The sequence below is a fragment of the Geotrypetes seraphini genome, chromosome 5, assembly GCF_902459505.1.
Source record: "Geotrypetes seraphini chromosome 5, aGeoSer1.1, whole genome shotgun sequence".
NCBI lineage: Eukaryota > Metazoa > Chordata > Amphibia > Gymnophiona > Dermophiidae > Geotrypetes > Geotrypetes seraphini.
The window spans coordinates 19,771,589-19,788,848 of record NC_047088.1 but is presented as its reverse complement, the minus strand read 5'-3'; the positions used below and the strand labels follow the sequence as shown (position 1 = coordinate 19,788,848).

The 17,260-nt window shown below is 46.7% G+C and overlaps 1 protein-coding gene across 6 annotated transcripts in view; it reads right to left on the bottom strand.

Annotated features, from left to right (window-relative positions):
- Nucleotides 1-17,260, bottom strand: part of GUCY2F (guanylate cyclase 2F, retinal) — a 71,789-nt gene that overhangs the window by 43,345 nt on the left and 11,184 nt on the right. For 5 of the 6 annotated variants that reach the window (XR_004539609.1, XR_004539610.1, XM_033946303.1 and 2 more), the window contains exons 6-9: nucleotides 15,941-16,021; nucleotides 13,452-13,628; nucleotides 5,112-5,268; nucleotides 818-967 (exon numbers count right to left, since the gene is read on the bottom strand). Coding sequence is in view for 4 of the 6 variants with exons in the window: in XM_033946303.1 (XP_033802194.1) it covers nucleotides 818-967; nucleotides 5,112-5,268; nucleotides 13,452-13,628; nucleotides 15,941-16,021 (565 nt within the window). In the remaining 2 variants the exon portion in view is untranslated. The remainder of the gene's footprint in view (nucleotides 1-817; nucleotides 968-5,111; nucleotides 5,269-13,451; nucleotides 13,629-15,940; nucleotides 16,022-17,260) is intronic. The other variant, XM_033946304.1, reaches the window with a different exon arrangement.

Below are 17,260 nucleotides of genomic sequence, written 5' to 3'. Positions count from 1 at the left end.
CGTTAAAGCCCTAGCGCACCTTAGTAAAAGGAGCCCTAAGATGTGCTCATTGCTTTTAAGGCTTTTTCTTTTTCTGGTTAGGTTTTTGGCGGGATTTGTGTAGCAATGTCCGCAAGAACCTAAAAAAAAAAAAAAAAAGCCCTTACAAATGTATTTATTTATTTTTTATTTATGGATTTTTACATTCTTACACTATTTAAATTGTATATATTATATTCAATTAATACATGAAATTGTGATTACAAACGATTCATCTTATCATATAAAATATAACCCTCCCCTTTTTCCATTTCTTATTTCCATATAATATTAATGTCAATTGTTTAAATCATCCTATTAAGAGAAAGAATTAACGTTCCTTAAGAAGCAAAATGCGGACATATATTTCATTCAAGAGACGCATCTTTCTGAGATTGAATCTAAAAAGTTATCTGGGGGTTGGATTTCTAAATGTTTATAGTTAGTGTATCTTATAAAAATAAACTGGTGCATATTATATCAGTTTATTTTTATATAGACTCGCAATATGTATGGGTGCGTTATATGCGTAAAAATACAATAATATTTACATTCTTATTATCCCTGCAGGAAGAACAATGGGGGAAAAGGAATGAGGGATACAGTGAGGAATACCTAGTCTCCATTACCCTCTGTTTATAACTTACTAATAAATAGGAAACTTCCAGAGAACTTGCAAGTCATGGACCCTTAGCGCGGGAGTAAGGGTTGTCTTTATCCCAGTGACAGACAGTTGGGTTTCAGCACTTTGTCAGTGAAGCCTCCTTTCCCACATCCAGCGTTTCTTCCCCTCACATACCTTGTGCAGAATACTCCAGCATAGAGAATGGAGGACCGTGGACCACCACCTCCTGCATGATTATAGAGAAGCTGTATACATCCCCTGGAAAAGAACCTTGCAGAGTCCCACGGGGGACCCGCAGCAGCTCTGGGGCAGTCCACAACAGCTCTGCAAGGAAAAAATATTGTCAATGCATTCAGCAATGGTGATTCCGAAGAGGAGGACTTGAGCCAACATCTTGTTTATTCTTTTTTTTAAAAAAATTATTCTTGTATTTATTCAAATTTTTCATACATAAACAAGTAAATCTGCTTGAATACAGAACAGAAATAAAAATATACCACGCTGGGTCGGGCAACACCGGCCCTTTGATTGAAAAGAAAAATAAAAGAAATCATTATTCAGTATTTAGTCCACAAATAATGTGATCCAAGCACAGGGAATAAAAGGAAGAATTTACAATTATATCATGGGGACAGATTAGGAGAATAAACCCCTGAAAGCCGGTTCGTTAAACTGCAGGTAACACCATTGAACCAATAATCACTCCGCACCCCCCCCCCCCTTTAGCCACACTAATTTGCAACAATGGTTTTGGTTCAAAGAAAAGAAAATTTTTCCCTTCCAATGTTTTATTCTTATCTTGACATTCCTTGGACTTGCTGCACTACCAATGCTGACTACCAAATCTAGGTGGTGTAAAATCCTCTATAATAAAACCCTAAGTGCACATGGGCACTTACAATGCCGTGATCCCTGACAGCGTGATTTCTGACTCCGTGGCCGTGTTCGATTTGTGGCACACGGAGGCTTGGGGCGCATGCGGCAGTGAGAGCAACGGCAGGAAGGTGTCCTTTGAGGTGCTGCGAGGTGTCCGGCTGCTACTTCTGCACAGGGAAGTGGAGGAGGAGAGGGAAAAGGGGCTGCTTTGGGGGGAGGGGTGGGGGCAGGCAGCAATCTTGGTTTGCTCGGGGGGGGGGGGGGCATAGAGAGAGATAGGCAGGGGACCAGGGAGAGAGACATAGAGAGACAGACAGAAAGAAAGACAGACAAACAAGGGGCCAGGGAGAGACACAGACAGAAAGAATGACAAACAGACAGGGGGCCAGAGAGACAGACAGCGGCCAAGGAACAAGAAAGAAAGACAGACAGACAAGGGGCCAGGGAGAGACACAGACAGAAAGAATTACAGACAGACAGGGGGCCAAAGAGACAGACAGCAGCCAAAGAGAGAGACAAAGAAAAAAAGACAAACAGACAGACAGCGGCCAAAGAAGAGAGAGAGATAGCAAGAAAGACAAACAGAAAACGGCCAAGGAGAGAGAGAGAGACAGAAAGAAAGAAAGACAGACAGCGGCTAAAGAGACAGAGAGACAGAAAGAAAGACAGACACATCTATTCTAGCACCGTTAATGTAACGGGCTTAAAGATTAGTTCTAAAATAAAACATTAAACACAAGAAAGAAATTCCATATATCACATGGAAAAGTCAACAGCAATAACACATGATCGATAAATGAAACAAGGAAAAAAACTGCTGTGAACATAACACCACCAGTGACAGAAAAGATGTGTGACGTGAAGGAAGTGACCAGTGGCGTCAGCATGAAGCTGTGACTGAATAGTGTGGAGAAAAAGAAACAATTTTAGCCATTGCTTACACCCACATTTCACATCTTTTCATTTTCATCTGATTTTCACTGGTAGTGTTATGTTCACAGCCACCATATGCAAAAAAATTTCTTTCAATTGCTCAATAAGACCCCTGAGGAAGGAGTGTTTCTCCGAAACACGGACCGTGTTGGGTCCGTATTCCATGTAGACGAGAGCCATTTTTTAAGGATTAAAATTTTGTATGCTTTTAAATAAAGATTCCTGTACCTTGTACATTCCATTCTGCAGGGGTTTTTTTTTCTTGTTTTTGTGTTCACCTTTTACTGCAGATTTGTTGCATTTCTTTGTTTTTGATAAATGAAACAAAACTGCTCAATGCAGAGAGGCTGGCTGCCCATATCAGCTGAATTTAAGACAGAGATCAAACTGCGTACATGCATTAAGAAGTAGATATATAGGCTGTGGTAAATCAATGAGTTTCGAGTAGCGTTTTAAATTTAGAGAAGGACACTTCATTATGGATGTGAGGAGGGAGGTTGTTCTGTAACTCAAGCCTGCTTATTTCACCATGCGGAAACTGTTTCATTTGAACAATATTCTGTCACATCGGGATTTGAGACGGGTACTTCACATGCTAGTTCTATTCCAGATAAATTACTGTAATGGTATCTATCTAGGTTTACCTCAAGTACACGGCATCCTCCCCCCCTTTATTCCTCTTTCTTGGAACTCCTCTCACCCCAATTCCACCAGATCCACCCAAAAACTGAAACTCTCCTTTCCCTCTCTAAAAGGCGTCTCCCTTGTAGGAAAACTAGGTTCCTCCCTCCCTTTTAGAATCACTGAGCTCTGGAACAACCTTACCTCCCCACTTAGGAATCCGAGCTCCCTCCAACTCTTCCGTAAACATCTGAAAACCTGGTTATTCTTCCTCCCTCTCTGTTTACTCTAGTCCTCTAAATTTCCTCGTCATCCTTCCCTCCACTGGAGTTCCTTTCCACCCTAATTCTTGTTAACCGTGTCGAGCTCTGCGAATGTTGAGATGATGCGGTATACAAACCTAAGGTTTAGTTTAGTTTAGTTTACATATTAAAGCGTTACAAATGATACAAAACTCATCTGTCCGGCTACTAGCTGGAGCATCTCGATACAAACACATTACACCTATTTTTAAAAGATTGCATTGGTTGCCGATTCTGTTTCGTATCCAATTCAGAGTTTTGAAACTTGTCCAATAAGGTGTTTATGACTTTGGATGAATAAAGATCAATCAGATGAGTTGAAAGACACTTTTATTTGTGCACCTTTCTGATTGGACAATTCCACTCATTTTTTTACTGTTTATGACATCCTGCCAAATTATTTGGCAAAATGCCTGACGCTATATATTCTGCCAAGGACACAGAGGTCACAGAATTGTTGGTTGTTAGACACATAAAAGGGGAATATTTTACGACATGTACGGACCAAATATTCATGTTTCTTTATAGCTGGACCATTTATGTGGAATGCGTTGACTGGTACCTTACGGTTTTGTAGAAATCTATTGCAATTTAACATAAGAACATAAGCAATGCCTCCGCTGGGTCAGAGCTGAGGTCCATCGTGCCCAGCAGTCCGCTCACGCGGCGGCCCAACAGGTCCAGGACCTGTGCAGTAATCCTCTATCTATACCCCTCTACCCCCTTTTCCAGCAGGAAATTGTCCAATCCTTTCTTGAACCCCAGTACCGTATTCTGCCCTATTACGTCCTCTGGAAGCGCATTCCAGGTGTCCACCACACGTTGGATAAAGAAGAACTTCCTAGCATTCGTTTTGAAACTATCCCCTTTGGGCTTTGTAAAAGAGGCCGTTAACGTTAGTACCTGGCCTGTTTGGTCCACAGACAAGATCCTGTGCCAAACCTTATTCTTACCCTGCTCTGATAAAATAATTCTTAAATTTGGAACTTCTGGACCCTACCCGATAAGTAGTGTTACTATATGGCTCCAGGAAAAAGAGGACGGATTGAGACATCCAGGTTTTACTTCCACTGAAAGCAATGGACGTAAGGAAGACAGATAGAGACATCTGGGTTTTACTTTCATTGAAAGCAATGCCAGTAAAACCCGGATATCTCAATCTGCCCTCCTTTTTCTGGAGCTATATAGTAACCCTACCTATAGGGCTCAAGGTGGGTCATGTTTGGTGCCCTAGGCCTCCAGCTATTTCTCAGGTAAAGGTATATAGGTTTACAACAGAATGAGAAGCACATGTTTCCCTAATTTTAAATCCATGAACACACAATAAAACACAGTAGACTCTCTGTTAACCAGTACTCAAGTAACCAGAACAATGAAGCAACCAGCAAAAAAAAAATCAATACTTTAAATAAAAATGATAATAAAAATCAATTTCTGGTAGAAATTTAAATGTGAACTAGAGTACGCCCACGCTTTGCCTACCACATATCCAGTAGTTTGCCTTGAATAGTTTATGGTATAGCATAATACGGGGTATAGTATTAGTTAGGCCTATTTTTAATAGTAACTCTCGAGCAACCAGAAACTACATTTATCCGGCATCTACTGGTTAACTGAGAGTCTACTGTACATTCTAATTATGGCTGCTTTAATTGGATCACTAAAGATACCTGTTTCCATCCTTTGTGCCAGTCCTCATGCACCTCTATTAGTGGAAAAAAAATTAACCAATTTACCCTGTGCTAGAGGCTGCCCATGTGAGATTTTCTGTGTCTCCAAGACCTCACTATAGCCATAATCTGTCACTTTCAGTACGAATCGCCCATCTACCACACAGTTTGCAGACTTGAGCCTTCCATGGATGAACTTCCTGTTGTGAAGGTATTTCATGCCCTGCAGGGAATGTAAAAAACAGGAATTTAGAGTGGCTTCTGCCTGCTGCCCTCTCTGCTTTCACAACCACCTGCTGAGGGGATAAAGCTCGTATGATTTCCGGCCCTTCAAACAGTCCATACATCACTCTTTTCAGATAGGGGAATTGGAAACTGCCATCTACAGTTACATAGAGTCTCCTCTGCGTTCTGGCCCTGGTTCTTTCACTTTCAAGACCATCTGATACACAGAAGGGGTAGTGTTGCACTGTAGTTCAGTGGCATAGACAGACAACCAGCCAATATGGGTGGGCCTCATCTCTCTTTCTCCAACCCCAGCTTATGCAGTAGCCTCTCTTTCCCTCCCTTCCCACCCCCAGCCCATGCAACCTCTCTTTCCCTCCCTTCCCACCCCCAGCCCATGCAACCTTTTTCTTTCCCTCCCTTCCTACCCCCTGGCCCGTGTAGCATTTCTTTTCAAGTTGCTGGCAGTGATTCCTACATGCCTAGTTTGGGCTCAAGCCTGTCCACAAAGCAGCCACAGGCTGCCCACAGCACTTCCTACATGCTGCCGGCGGCCGACTTAAAACACATACGCATCAAAGGGAAGGCTTCTGGATCAACCGCCGGCAGCATGTAGGAACCACTGTGGACCGCCTGTGGCTGCTGGGTGGATGGGCCTAAGCACAAGCTGTAGCCACGTCCCTTGTCTGGTCACTTTATACAGAGAATACAAAGGCATACCCTTTTATAATAAAAGGGGTGTCTCAGTTTTTCTGTCATAGCAATTGTTTTGAGGTTAAAGGGGAGCAGGTAAAGGCACTGTTGAGGGGGATAATTTAATGAAAAAGTTTCTGTGTGGTCAAGGTACATATGAAACAGACAAGATGTGTGCATTATAAAACAGTTTACCTCAAGCAGGAGTAACTGTGTACCTGCATAGGGGGGCACACACGTATTTTTGAAAATATTTGCAAAGTGCCGTTCCTGCCTCTGTTCCACTCAGTCTTTACTCCTGAACTTCTCTATGTACATATATCACATAAAGTAGGTGCTGTGTTTTCTGAGCACCTGCTATGAAGCGTGTATATCACCAGGCAAATTTATAAGAGTCTACTTAAGTGTGTAAACCACTTTTCTGCCCAGTTGAGTCACTTCTTAGGTGTTTACAGATCATAAATTTGGCTAATGAGAGGTTGAGCCGCTGGTAGTATTTCTACATGCCATTCCTGCTGGACTCAAAATATGTCGGCTTAGATTGTAAGCTCTTCTGAGCAGGGACTGTCTATTGTATGTTAAAATGTACAGCGCTGCGCACGCCTTTTCAGCGCTATAGAAATCATAAATAGTCATAGTCGTAGTTGTGTCCTTAGCACAGAAAAGGGCCAAAACTGAGTGGATGATACTAGACAAGCCAGGGAGGGGTGAGAGCAGTGGCATAGCAGGGGCGGTCTTCCTAAGGGCGTGGCACCCCGCCTCCTCTCCACCCTCCCCGCTCCTCTCCTTGCCGTGCACGCGCCCCTAGCCTTACCCCGTACCGTTTCTACTTCCCCGGCGCAGTACTTGAGGGAGTCCAGAGAAGAGCAACTAAGCTGATAAAGGGCATGGAAAACCTCTCATATACTGACAGACTGAAAGAGCTGGGGCTGTTCTCCCTGGAGAAGCGGAGACTTAGAGGAGACATGATAGAAACCTTCAAAATCATGAAGGGCATAGAAAAAATAGACAGGGACAGATTTTTCAAATTATGGGGAACCACAAGTACAAGGGGGCACTTGGAGAAATTGAAAGGGGACAGGTTTAGAACAAACGCCAGGAAGTTCTTTTTCACCCAGAGGGTGGTGGATACATGGAACGCGCTTCCGGAGGCTGTGATAGGCAGGAGCAAGTTATGGGGCTTCAAAGAAGGTTTGGATAGGTTCCTAGAGGACAAAGGGATTGAGGGGTACAGATAGGAGTAGAGGTAGGTTATAGGGATAGGAGTAGAGGTAGGTTATAGAAATAGTCAGGGACCACTGCTCAGGCAATAGGCTGAGGGGCCGCCACGGGAGCAGACCACTGGGCGAGATGGACCTCTGGTCTGCCTCAGCGGAGGCAACTTCTTATGTTCTTATTGCTACCCGTGTGGGTATCGGCACTCTCTCTGACATCACTTCTGGGACCCGCGCCTAGGAGCTGAGGCCAATACCAACGTGGGTATGGCGCTCGTGCCCGAGAAGTTAAAAAGGTACAGGCAAAGGGAGGGGCACCACCAACCCTTACGACGCCACTGGGTGAGAGATTGCTAGAGGTTACGAGATTTCTTTGCAGTAGGGGGTGTTTTATTGAGGATTATTGAAAGCCTTACTTATAAAGTCACTACCATACAGGGCTATTTTCAAAGAAGCTTAATTGTGCCATCTCATCTAATTAAAAGTACCTGGGGAGTTTCAGCTGGACTAGGGGGAGGTTTCCCAGGGACTGTTAGAAAAATAACACATTATTTGGGGAGAAAAACGTTTCCCGCAGTACAACATGTACGAAAGTTCCTACAGTAATTCTGAAAAGAAAAGATGCTTATCTATTTCCCATTGAACTGTGCTAAGTCTAGGGGTAGAAAGCACCTGCAGATCTGCCCCCTCCCCCTCCCCATTGAGAAACGAGTCTGAACTATCTAGGAACCTTTTAGTTTGCAGGTCCGTTTTCTTCACACATTGTAATTATTACTGGGCCAACGCTAAATCCTTTTTAAAGCCAGCTTTGTTCTCAATGGAAGCAGACACCAGGTGTCTTTCGAATAGCAGGGTGTAGATATGCCTCTTCCCCCCCCCCCCCCCACCTCTAACCTACCTTGGGAAAAGAGATTTTTTTTCTTATTTAAGGGTGCACAAGTAATGTCCATGTCTGTACCGGCCATTGTCAGTGAGAAGCTGCCTTGAAACTTCAGACAGCTGAACTAATTTGATTTGTCATCTCCAATTAATCTAAGCACAGGCGAGTCATTCTTCCAGCCTCTGAAGGAATTTTAGCTGTTAATGTAGATTAGCCATGACCACCGGTCCTCAGTCATCTCTGACAGTGCCGCAAGGGATGACCCGGCCAGGGTTATAGGGCTAGATCGGTTTGCAAACCCTTTGCGACCCACTTTTACTCCGGCCCGATTCACTTACCTCTCTGCCGACCATCCTCCGATCTGCGCATGCAAATGAGGGGAACGGCATGCAAAGTCGGCAGGGACGCGATTCACAAACCGAAACCCTGCAACGCCGATTGAACTGGCCAATCACAAACAAGCAACTGCTGAGGACCAGTCGCTCAAGCCCTTTCCGACTGCCCTGCCTTCTGCCGCTCTGCTCTCTGACCTGTCAGCCCCGATCTCCTGCCTGCCCCGATCTCTCCTGCCGCCCCGACTCTCCCACCCTGCAGTGCAAACCCTTGGTTTTAACCCACGGGCTTAAAGCAGGTTAAAACCAAGGGCTTGGGAAGAAAAAAAAAAAATACCCTCTAAAGCTGCAGAAAAGGCTTGTCTGGATTGAAACCCACTAAGGGGGGGGTTTGGGGTAATATCCCAGGAACCGAGCCCTGGCATCTGTTCCCTAGTGCTTGCTTTCCTTCACTGTCTCCCTAAGTAACTTGTTGTTGTTTTCGGGGAGGGGTGGGTAGAGAATAAGGGGATCGGAGACAAACGTTGAAATAAAAATGGCAATCAAATCTTCCTTTTTCCTCCAAATGTAAGCACTGCCCCAAAGGCTCCTTTAGATGGCTGCCCCCCCCCTCCCTCTGCTCGCATCCAGCACTCACGCGCCATACTGGGCTGGGAGAGATCTGCGGACTTTTTCCTGCTCTGCCGAGCACAGAGGGCCAGCAATCCGATTAAGTCTCTTGGGGGTGTGATTCCGATTGCCCTCATTTGCATGAGGGTGATTTGTGAATCCGGCCCCCCCGGACATGGATCGAATCCGATCTGTGTCTTTAGTGAATCTAGCCCATTGTGTATGAACTAGAGCACAATAGAGTACCGTATATACTCGAATATAAACCTTGATTTTGGGGCCAAAAAATTGGCCCATAAATGGGGGGTCCCGGTTTATATTCGGGTCATCCCCCAGTGACCACCCGAAACCCTCCTGGACTTCCTGCAGGCCTGCCTTAGGCTGGAACAGGAGGGATCCCTCCTGCCTCCTGCCCTGGCCACACTAATAATTACCACCCTCCCTCCTTCCCTCCCTTGCTTGCCTGTTCCCTAGTGGTCCAGCATATATCCCACGCTGAAATCCTCCTTTAGATTGTAAAGGTAGTTGCCAGCGGCGCACCCGGGCCAGCACGCAGGAGCGAGCTTTTCGTGCTACCAGCCGATCCTGCACCGCTCCTTGATAGGTTGCCGCTAGTTCTCACAGGATTCGCGGTTCTCGCGGCAGCCTATCAAGGAGCGATGCAGGGACGGCCAGGAGTACAAAAAGCTCGCTCCTGCATGCCGGCCTGAGTGCGCTGCTGGCTACTACCTTTACAAAGGAGGATTTCAGTGCAAGATACATGCTGGACCACCAGGGAACAGGTACGCGAGGGAGGGAGGGTGGTAATTATTAGTGTCAGCTGGGGCAGGAGACGGGAGGGATCCCTCCTGTCCCGGCCTACCACTAGGTGGTTTAAGTTAAGGGGAAGGGTTAATCTACTGGCTGAGTTAGAGGACAGAGGGGAGTATGGGACAATCAAGCCATTGTGACTTCACTGATGAGGTTGGCTCTTTTTAGGGGGAAGAGGGTACAGGGAAGGAAGGTGAGACAGTGTTCAGAGCCTGGCAGAGAGGGGGGCTTGGTTCACAGCCTGGTAGGGAATGGGACTGAGTGCAGGCCAGGGAGAAAAGGGGGCTGAGTGCAGAACCTGGCAGGGCAGGACACTTGAATATTAAGCCACCCGACTTATATTCAAATCAACCATTTTCCCCCTTTTGGGGGGGGAAATTGGAGGTTTCGACTTATATTTGAGTATATACGGTACAACAGAGCCTATGCGATGCATTCAAGCCCACTCCAAGCAGCAGGCCATAGTCTGCTGTTACACTATAAAATTACAGAGGCACCAGTGGCCCCGGGCACCGTCTTGGCGAGGGCACAAGCACCCGATCTCTTCTTCACTCTCCTGCTCCTTCCCCATCCCCTCCGCTGCCCCACATGCGCACCACTTCCCTTCCCCGTACCAATGTAGCGTTCCTGGCACGAGCAGAAACCCCCAAACTGCTGTCGTGCCAGCGTCGGCTCTTCCTCTGACATCACTTCCTGGGCCCACCCCTAGGAAGTGATGTCACAGAAAGAGCTGATACTGGCAAACATTTAAAGAGGTATGGGAGGGGAAGGGAAGCCACGGTTGTACATCCCCGGGGTGGAAGGGGACGTCCCCGGGGTGGAAGGGGATGTACACTTATGGATAAAACACTGGTTGGGAGGCAGGAAGCAAAGGGTTGGAGTGAAGGGCCACTACTCGGACTGCCGGAGGATCACGAGCGGTGTTCTCCAGGGGTCGGTGCTCTGACCGCTGCTGTTCAATGTATTTATAGACGACCTTGAAGCGGGGACGAAGTGTGAAGTCATAAAATTTGCGGACGACACCAAACTCTGCAGCAGGGTTAGAACCGAGGAAGCATGTGAAGACCTACAAAGGGACCTAAACAAACTGGAAGAGTGGGCAAGTAAATGGCAAATGCGCTTTAATATAGAGAAATGCAAGGTCATGCATTTAGGGAAAAAGAACCCGATGTTCAGCTACAAAATGGGGGGACCAGCGCTAGGGGATAGTAACCTTGAAAAAGACTTGGGTGTGCTGGTAGACACTACAATGAAATCAACGGCACAATGTGCAGCAGCCTCAAAGAAAGCAAACAGAATGTTGGGTATTATTAAGAAGGGCATTACAACCAGGACGAAGGAAGTCATCATGCCGCTGTATCGCGCGATGGTGCGCCCGCATCTGGAGTACTGTGTCCAGTATTGGTCGCCGTACCTCAAGAAGAACATGGCGATACTTGAAAGGGTCCAGAGAAGAGCGACGAAATTGATAAAAGGTATGGAAAACCTTTCATACGCAGACAGGTTAGAAAGGCTGGGGCTCTTCTCCCTGGAAAAGCGGAGACTCAGAGGAGACATGATAGAGACTTACAAGATCATGAAGGGCATAGAGAAGGTGGAAAGGGACAAATTCTTCAAACTATGGGGAACCACAAGTACAAGGGGACACACGGAGAAATTGAAAGGGGACAGGTTTAGAACCAATGCTAGGAAGTTCTTTTTCACCCAGAGGGTGGTGGACACCTGGAATGCGCTTCCGGAGGTTGTGATAGGACAGAGTACACTACGGGGGTTCAAAGAAGGATTGGATAAATTCCTGAAGGATATGGGGAATTGAGGGATACAGATAGGGGTAGAGATATGTTATAGAAAGAGTATAGACAGAAGATAGGGATTAATCCTTTCAGGACCATAAGGATCGTAGGCCAATTTTTGTGGTTTTGACGACATTTTTATGGTAAAAAGGGCTTGCAGATGCCAAAAAATTGATTTTTTTTGTGAAATATCATTATTTTTATTTAAAAAAATCACACTTCTGGCTTATGGACAGTGTGGCAAGTGAATCTTCTCGTCAATCTAGCAACGACGCTAATGAATGAATGTCGGAACCAGTTTGTTTACATAAAGGCAGTATCATATGGAATCCGTACATATCAAATTTAGAACTGTAGACTATCCCAATCAAAATTGATAGGATTTTAAAGTTATGGGACAAATATGTCCCTTGGTCCTGAAAGGGTTAAAGGGCTTAGATAAGGATCACCGTACAGGTCATAGGGCTAATGGGCCCAGCGGAGGCAATTTCTTATGTTCTTATTTCTTATGTTCTTATGAGTGTAGCATGGGGGGGGAGTGGAGAGGTGCCAACGCCCCCCAGCAAGACGGCACCCAGTAGAGGCGCTGGAGACAAAGGTGCGCTAGCGGTTTAACGCGCATAATACGCCGGCCGCGCTAGCCCTACCGCCTCCTCTTGAGCAGGCGGTAGTTTTTAGGCCAGCGCATGATGAAAAGTCGCGCGCGATAACCCCGCTAGCACGGCTTGATAAAAGGAGCCCAAAGACTGTGTCTGAATTCAAGAAAGCATGGGACAGGCAAGTGGGATCTCGTAGGGAGAGGAGGAGATAGCGGATGCTGCAGATAGACAGCCTGGATGCAGTGGCGTAGTGAGGGTGACAGGCGCCCGGGGCAGTGGTACCCCTCCTCTCCCCTTGTCTCCACCACCCCCCCCCATGCACACCCCCTGCCCCTTTCCCTTTCCTTCCCCCAGAGCCCCTCCTCCCCCCCCCCCCGCTGCCTGCTCTCTTTATGATTATAGAAACATAGAAACATGATGGCAGATAAAGGCCAAATAGCCCATCCAGGCAGTGACGTAGTAAGGGGAGGGGGGTCCGCCCCACACGCCGTGTTGGAGGCGCCAACAACCCTCCTCCTCTCTGCCTCCCCCCCCCCGCCTCTTCCCATTCTTCCCCCATACCTCTAGTTGAAATTGTTGCTTGCAGTGGTCAACAATGTGCTCCTTGCGACCCTGCTGGCTCTCCCTCTGACATCACTTCCTTTGCGCGGCGCCCAGAAGTGACGTCGGCGGGAGAGCCGACAGGGTTGCAAAGAACACATTGTTGATCGCCACAAACAACTTCTTCAGTTAGGGGTATGGGGGAAGAATGGGAAGTGGCGGGGGGGGGCAGAGAGGAGGAGTGTTGTCGGCGCCTCCACCAACAAGGCGTGTGGGGCGGACTCCCCCCCCCCCCTTACTAAGTCACTGCCTGGATGGGCTATTTGGCCTTTATCTGCCATCATGTTTCTATAATCATAAAGAGAGCAGGCAGCGGGGGGGAGGAGGAGGTCTGGGGGAATCCAGATTTTGCATTTGGAAAATTTGATAACCCTAGCTCTGGCCCACCCAGATCCACCCATGGCTATGCCACTGCCAGGAACTTTTGTATTTAATCCACTTCAGAATTTCAAGGGTAGGAGATCCTGCTTGAAGCTGTAGAAAATACAGCTTGCCAGTGGGCTTTGGAGGTTCTCTCCCTAATTTCTTCCCTGGGTCCCAGCATGTCTAACATCAGCCTTGAAGTCAACTGTTGTTGAAATGTGACTCTAGCATTTTCCGGCCCCCTGAAAATGATCCAGCCTTCTTTCACTGCACCTCCGGGTCCTTTACCTTAATCAGATCAAGCAGAAGCGATGATTTAAACATCCAATCCAGCTTCAGGCCCTGTTCGCACAGCAGATCTTTCAAGCTACCCCGGGAGCAAAACTCGGTGACAAAAGCAAATACCCCACAGTCACGAAAGAAGCCAAGGAAAGGATTGACATTCTCATGGCGCAAGTCCTTCATCTGCAAATGGCAAGGACAGAGAGTTAGCTGTGCGGTGAGAGAGGATCACAGCCCTTCACTCACGAGAAGGGCACACTACAAGCATCGAATTATAGATAAGTCACTCTGTGTGTGTGTGTGGCGTATGTTAGAGTAAGTACAACCCTCCTATCTTTATGCGAAAACATTAAAATGTTGATATTAAATGGGGTTGTCTCCGCATAGAGATAAGGATTTTATTTCGTTATTTATAAACTTTATATACTGTTTAGATCAGTGTTCTTCAACCACCGGACCATTAGATCAGTGTTCTTCAACCACCAGACCATGGACCAGTGCCGGTCCACAAAAATTTCCTGCCGGTCCACAGGCCCAGCACATGGATCAGGCCCAAAACAGTGTTCTTCAACCGCCAGTCCACGGTGCGATCGATACAGCGTTATCTTCAAGCCCGCTCCCTCTTCCTCACTTATTCAGTGCACAAAGCCACAGGCAGTGGCTCCTACAGGCATCCTGCGCCTGAACCGGAAGCCTTCTCTCTGACGTTGCAACATCAGAGGGAAGGCTTCCAGATGAGGCAAGGGACGTGCAAGGTGCAATTAGTACTATTATGGGGACGGGGTCTGGGGTGGACATTGGGTAGAGATGGGCAGGGTCTGGCCCACGACTTAGCCCAGTGTTCTTCAACTGTCGGTCCACGGACCGATGCCGGTCCACAGAATAATTTTTAATTTCTGCCGGTCCATAGGTGTAAAAAGGTTGAAAAACACTGGTTTAGATTACTGTAATATCCTTTATTTGCCAATCTGTACGAAAAACATCAAGAGGTTGCAAGTTATTCAAAATACCGCTGTTTGTTTGATATTCAGTCTGAATAAATTCGACCATGTGACAAACTATTACCCAAAATTGCACTGGCTGCCAATTGAGGCGAGAATATTGTTTAAGTTTGCTTGTATATGTTTTAAGTTTTCACATGGGCTTTTACCGGTGTCAGGTCAAAAGCGCGCCGGGATAAAGGCGCGCCCAGACAATTGAGCGCAGTGCGGAGGCGCGCGCCGCTCTAAATTACATGCCACTGTTTTTAGGGCTCCGACGGGTAGGCGTGGGGGGAAACCCCCCCACTTTACTTAATAGACATTGCGCCGCGTTGTAGGGGCGTTGTGGGGGGTGTGGGGGGTTGTAACCCCCCACATTTTACTGAAAACTTAACTTTTTCCCTGTTTTTAGGGAAAAAGTTCAGTTTACAGTAAAATGTGGAGGGTTACAACCCCCCAAACCCCCCCCATAACGCCGGTGCGATGTCTATTAAGTAAACTGGGGGGGTTCCCCAACAAAAACCCCCATCGGAGCCCCTAAAAACTGTAATTTTGTGCGGCGCACGTCCCCGCGCTGCGCTCAATTGTCGGTGCGCGCTTTTGTCTTTCGCGCCGTTGTCTATGAACCCTTTTACCTAGTTATTTTCTTGGCCACTTTGAATTGGTAATAGAAAACACCCTACATGGGGTTCGCAGATATTTGACTTTCCATCTATTAAGAGATGTGTTTACAAACGATTCTTTGGCCGAATGCCATCTTATCAGGTCGGTATATGGAATAAACATCTCGGTAATTTTATATTAAGTTCCAACACCTATCTAGCATTTAGAAAACTGTTAAAAACATACTTGTTTGGCAAATTTTTTAACTAATGGATTGTAATTCACTGTGAATGCCCAGTATCTTTGCTCTGTAAACCGCACCGAACTGAGAGGTAGTAGCTGTTGTGTTATGCTGTGTCGTGTGTAGCTACGGTAAGTGGAACCCGGCTGCTGATTCTACATTTTAAAAAGGAGATAAAGCAGATGTGTACCTCGCCTGTTACCCCAGTGGGACTCAGTGGACCCTGGGTGGGAGGACCAAGATGGCGGGACCATCCCTCTGACATCTCACCAGTGTGACGGGATGCAACAGACGACAGGCACCACAGGCCAGAGACACAAACTTTAGTACTGTCTCTGACACTGTAGCTGCGGAGGACTTGACAGGTGGGTAAGTCGCTGAGTGCAAGGGGGCGGGGAGGATTTAGCTGCAGGCAACCTCTACCAGTGGGCAGCTCTGGGCATTTTATCGAGATTGCTCAATTGTAGCTATTCTCCAACTCTCATACCCCCTCCTCCCCCAACTTCTTCCCTTTTTCCTGGCAGCTTTCTCACATCATCTGCATCCCTTTCCTCCATTTTTCTCTTACCCCTCCCCACACCCCTTGCGTGCCCCCCCCCTCGACTCACCCCCATGCTCTCTCTCATACCCCCTGCACTTCTTAAGTACATCAGATTTCTTAGATCACGTACCACTTCAAACACATCACTGGTGCCAGGCTTAATCTGCCCAAAATCTCCACATGGGAATTTCTTCATCCAGACCCAGTCACCCTGGAGAAAATACGAGTTAATAGGAAATCAGACGCATAAACAAAATCTGGACCTTTTTTTAATTTTCTTGGAAACAATCTAATTGACCCAGGTTAAAATTTGAACGACCGATCGAAATAATTCCTAACTCTTCTAAATTTATTTTTAACATATAAAATGTTTTCTTTACTACAGCATGAATCTGTAAATCGCTTGGGACTCTCCGCCTGCCACACTGAAAGAGATTAAATTTGGGGCAGGCCTGAGCCCAAACTGGATGGGCCCTGGCCCACCATGGCTACGCTACTGCCAGGAACTTTTGTACTGAATGTTTAATCCACTTCAGAATTTCAAGGACAGAAGATTCTGATGGGATATTCTGTGGATCTATGTCTATGGGTTCATAGACAACAACGCGGAAGACAAAGGCGCGCGCCGACAACTGAGTGCAAGACGGAGGCACGCGCCAAAGAAAATTACTGTTTTTAGGGGCTCCGACGGGTGGTTTTGTTGGGGAGCACCCCCAGTTTACTTACTACAAATCGCGCCGGCGTTGTGGGGGGTTTGGGGGGTAACCCCCCACATTTTACTGTAAACTTAACTTTTTCCCTAAAAACAGGGAAAAAGTGAAGTTTTCAGTAAAATTTGGGGGGTTACAACCCCCCAAACTCCCCACAACGCCCCCCACAACGCGGCGCGATTTGTATTAAGTAAAGTGGGGGGGTTCCCCCCCATGCTCCCCCATCGGAGCCCTAAAAACAGTCATTTTCTTCGGCGCGCGCCTCCACTCTGCGCTCAATTGTCTGATCGTGCCTTTGTCCCGGCGCGCTTTTGACCTGACACCATGTCTATGTGCACCTGCCCCTCCTGGAAAGTAAGCTTCATTAATTCTGCATAGACCGTGGATACCTAAAAAACAAACATTCCTGGTGGAGAGGCAAATTATAAAGATTTCAGACGCGCCCTTGTTCTCTCCTGAACTCATACAGTGCCGACAGGTGGAAGCGACTGTTAAACAGTAAAATGTAAAACATGAAATATTGTTTTTTGGCATTACAGAGAGATGACAGCTATAACAGGTATTGGATTAAGCAGTAAGGCCTTCTAGGCCCCAGATTTCTCTAGCCTTCATATATGCAGCATATGGAACAAGCTTTCGCAGTATATACGACAACAAGCTTTGATGGAACCTAAGCATAGTACCGGACAGAGCTTTAGGTTCTGGCCCAGCAATAGCTAAGAAGAAGGAAAATTTAAATG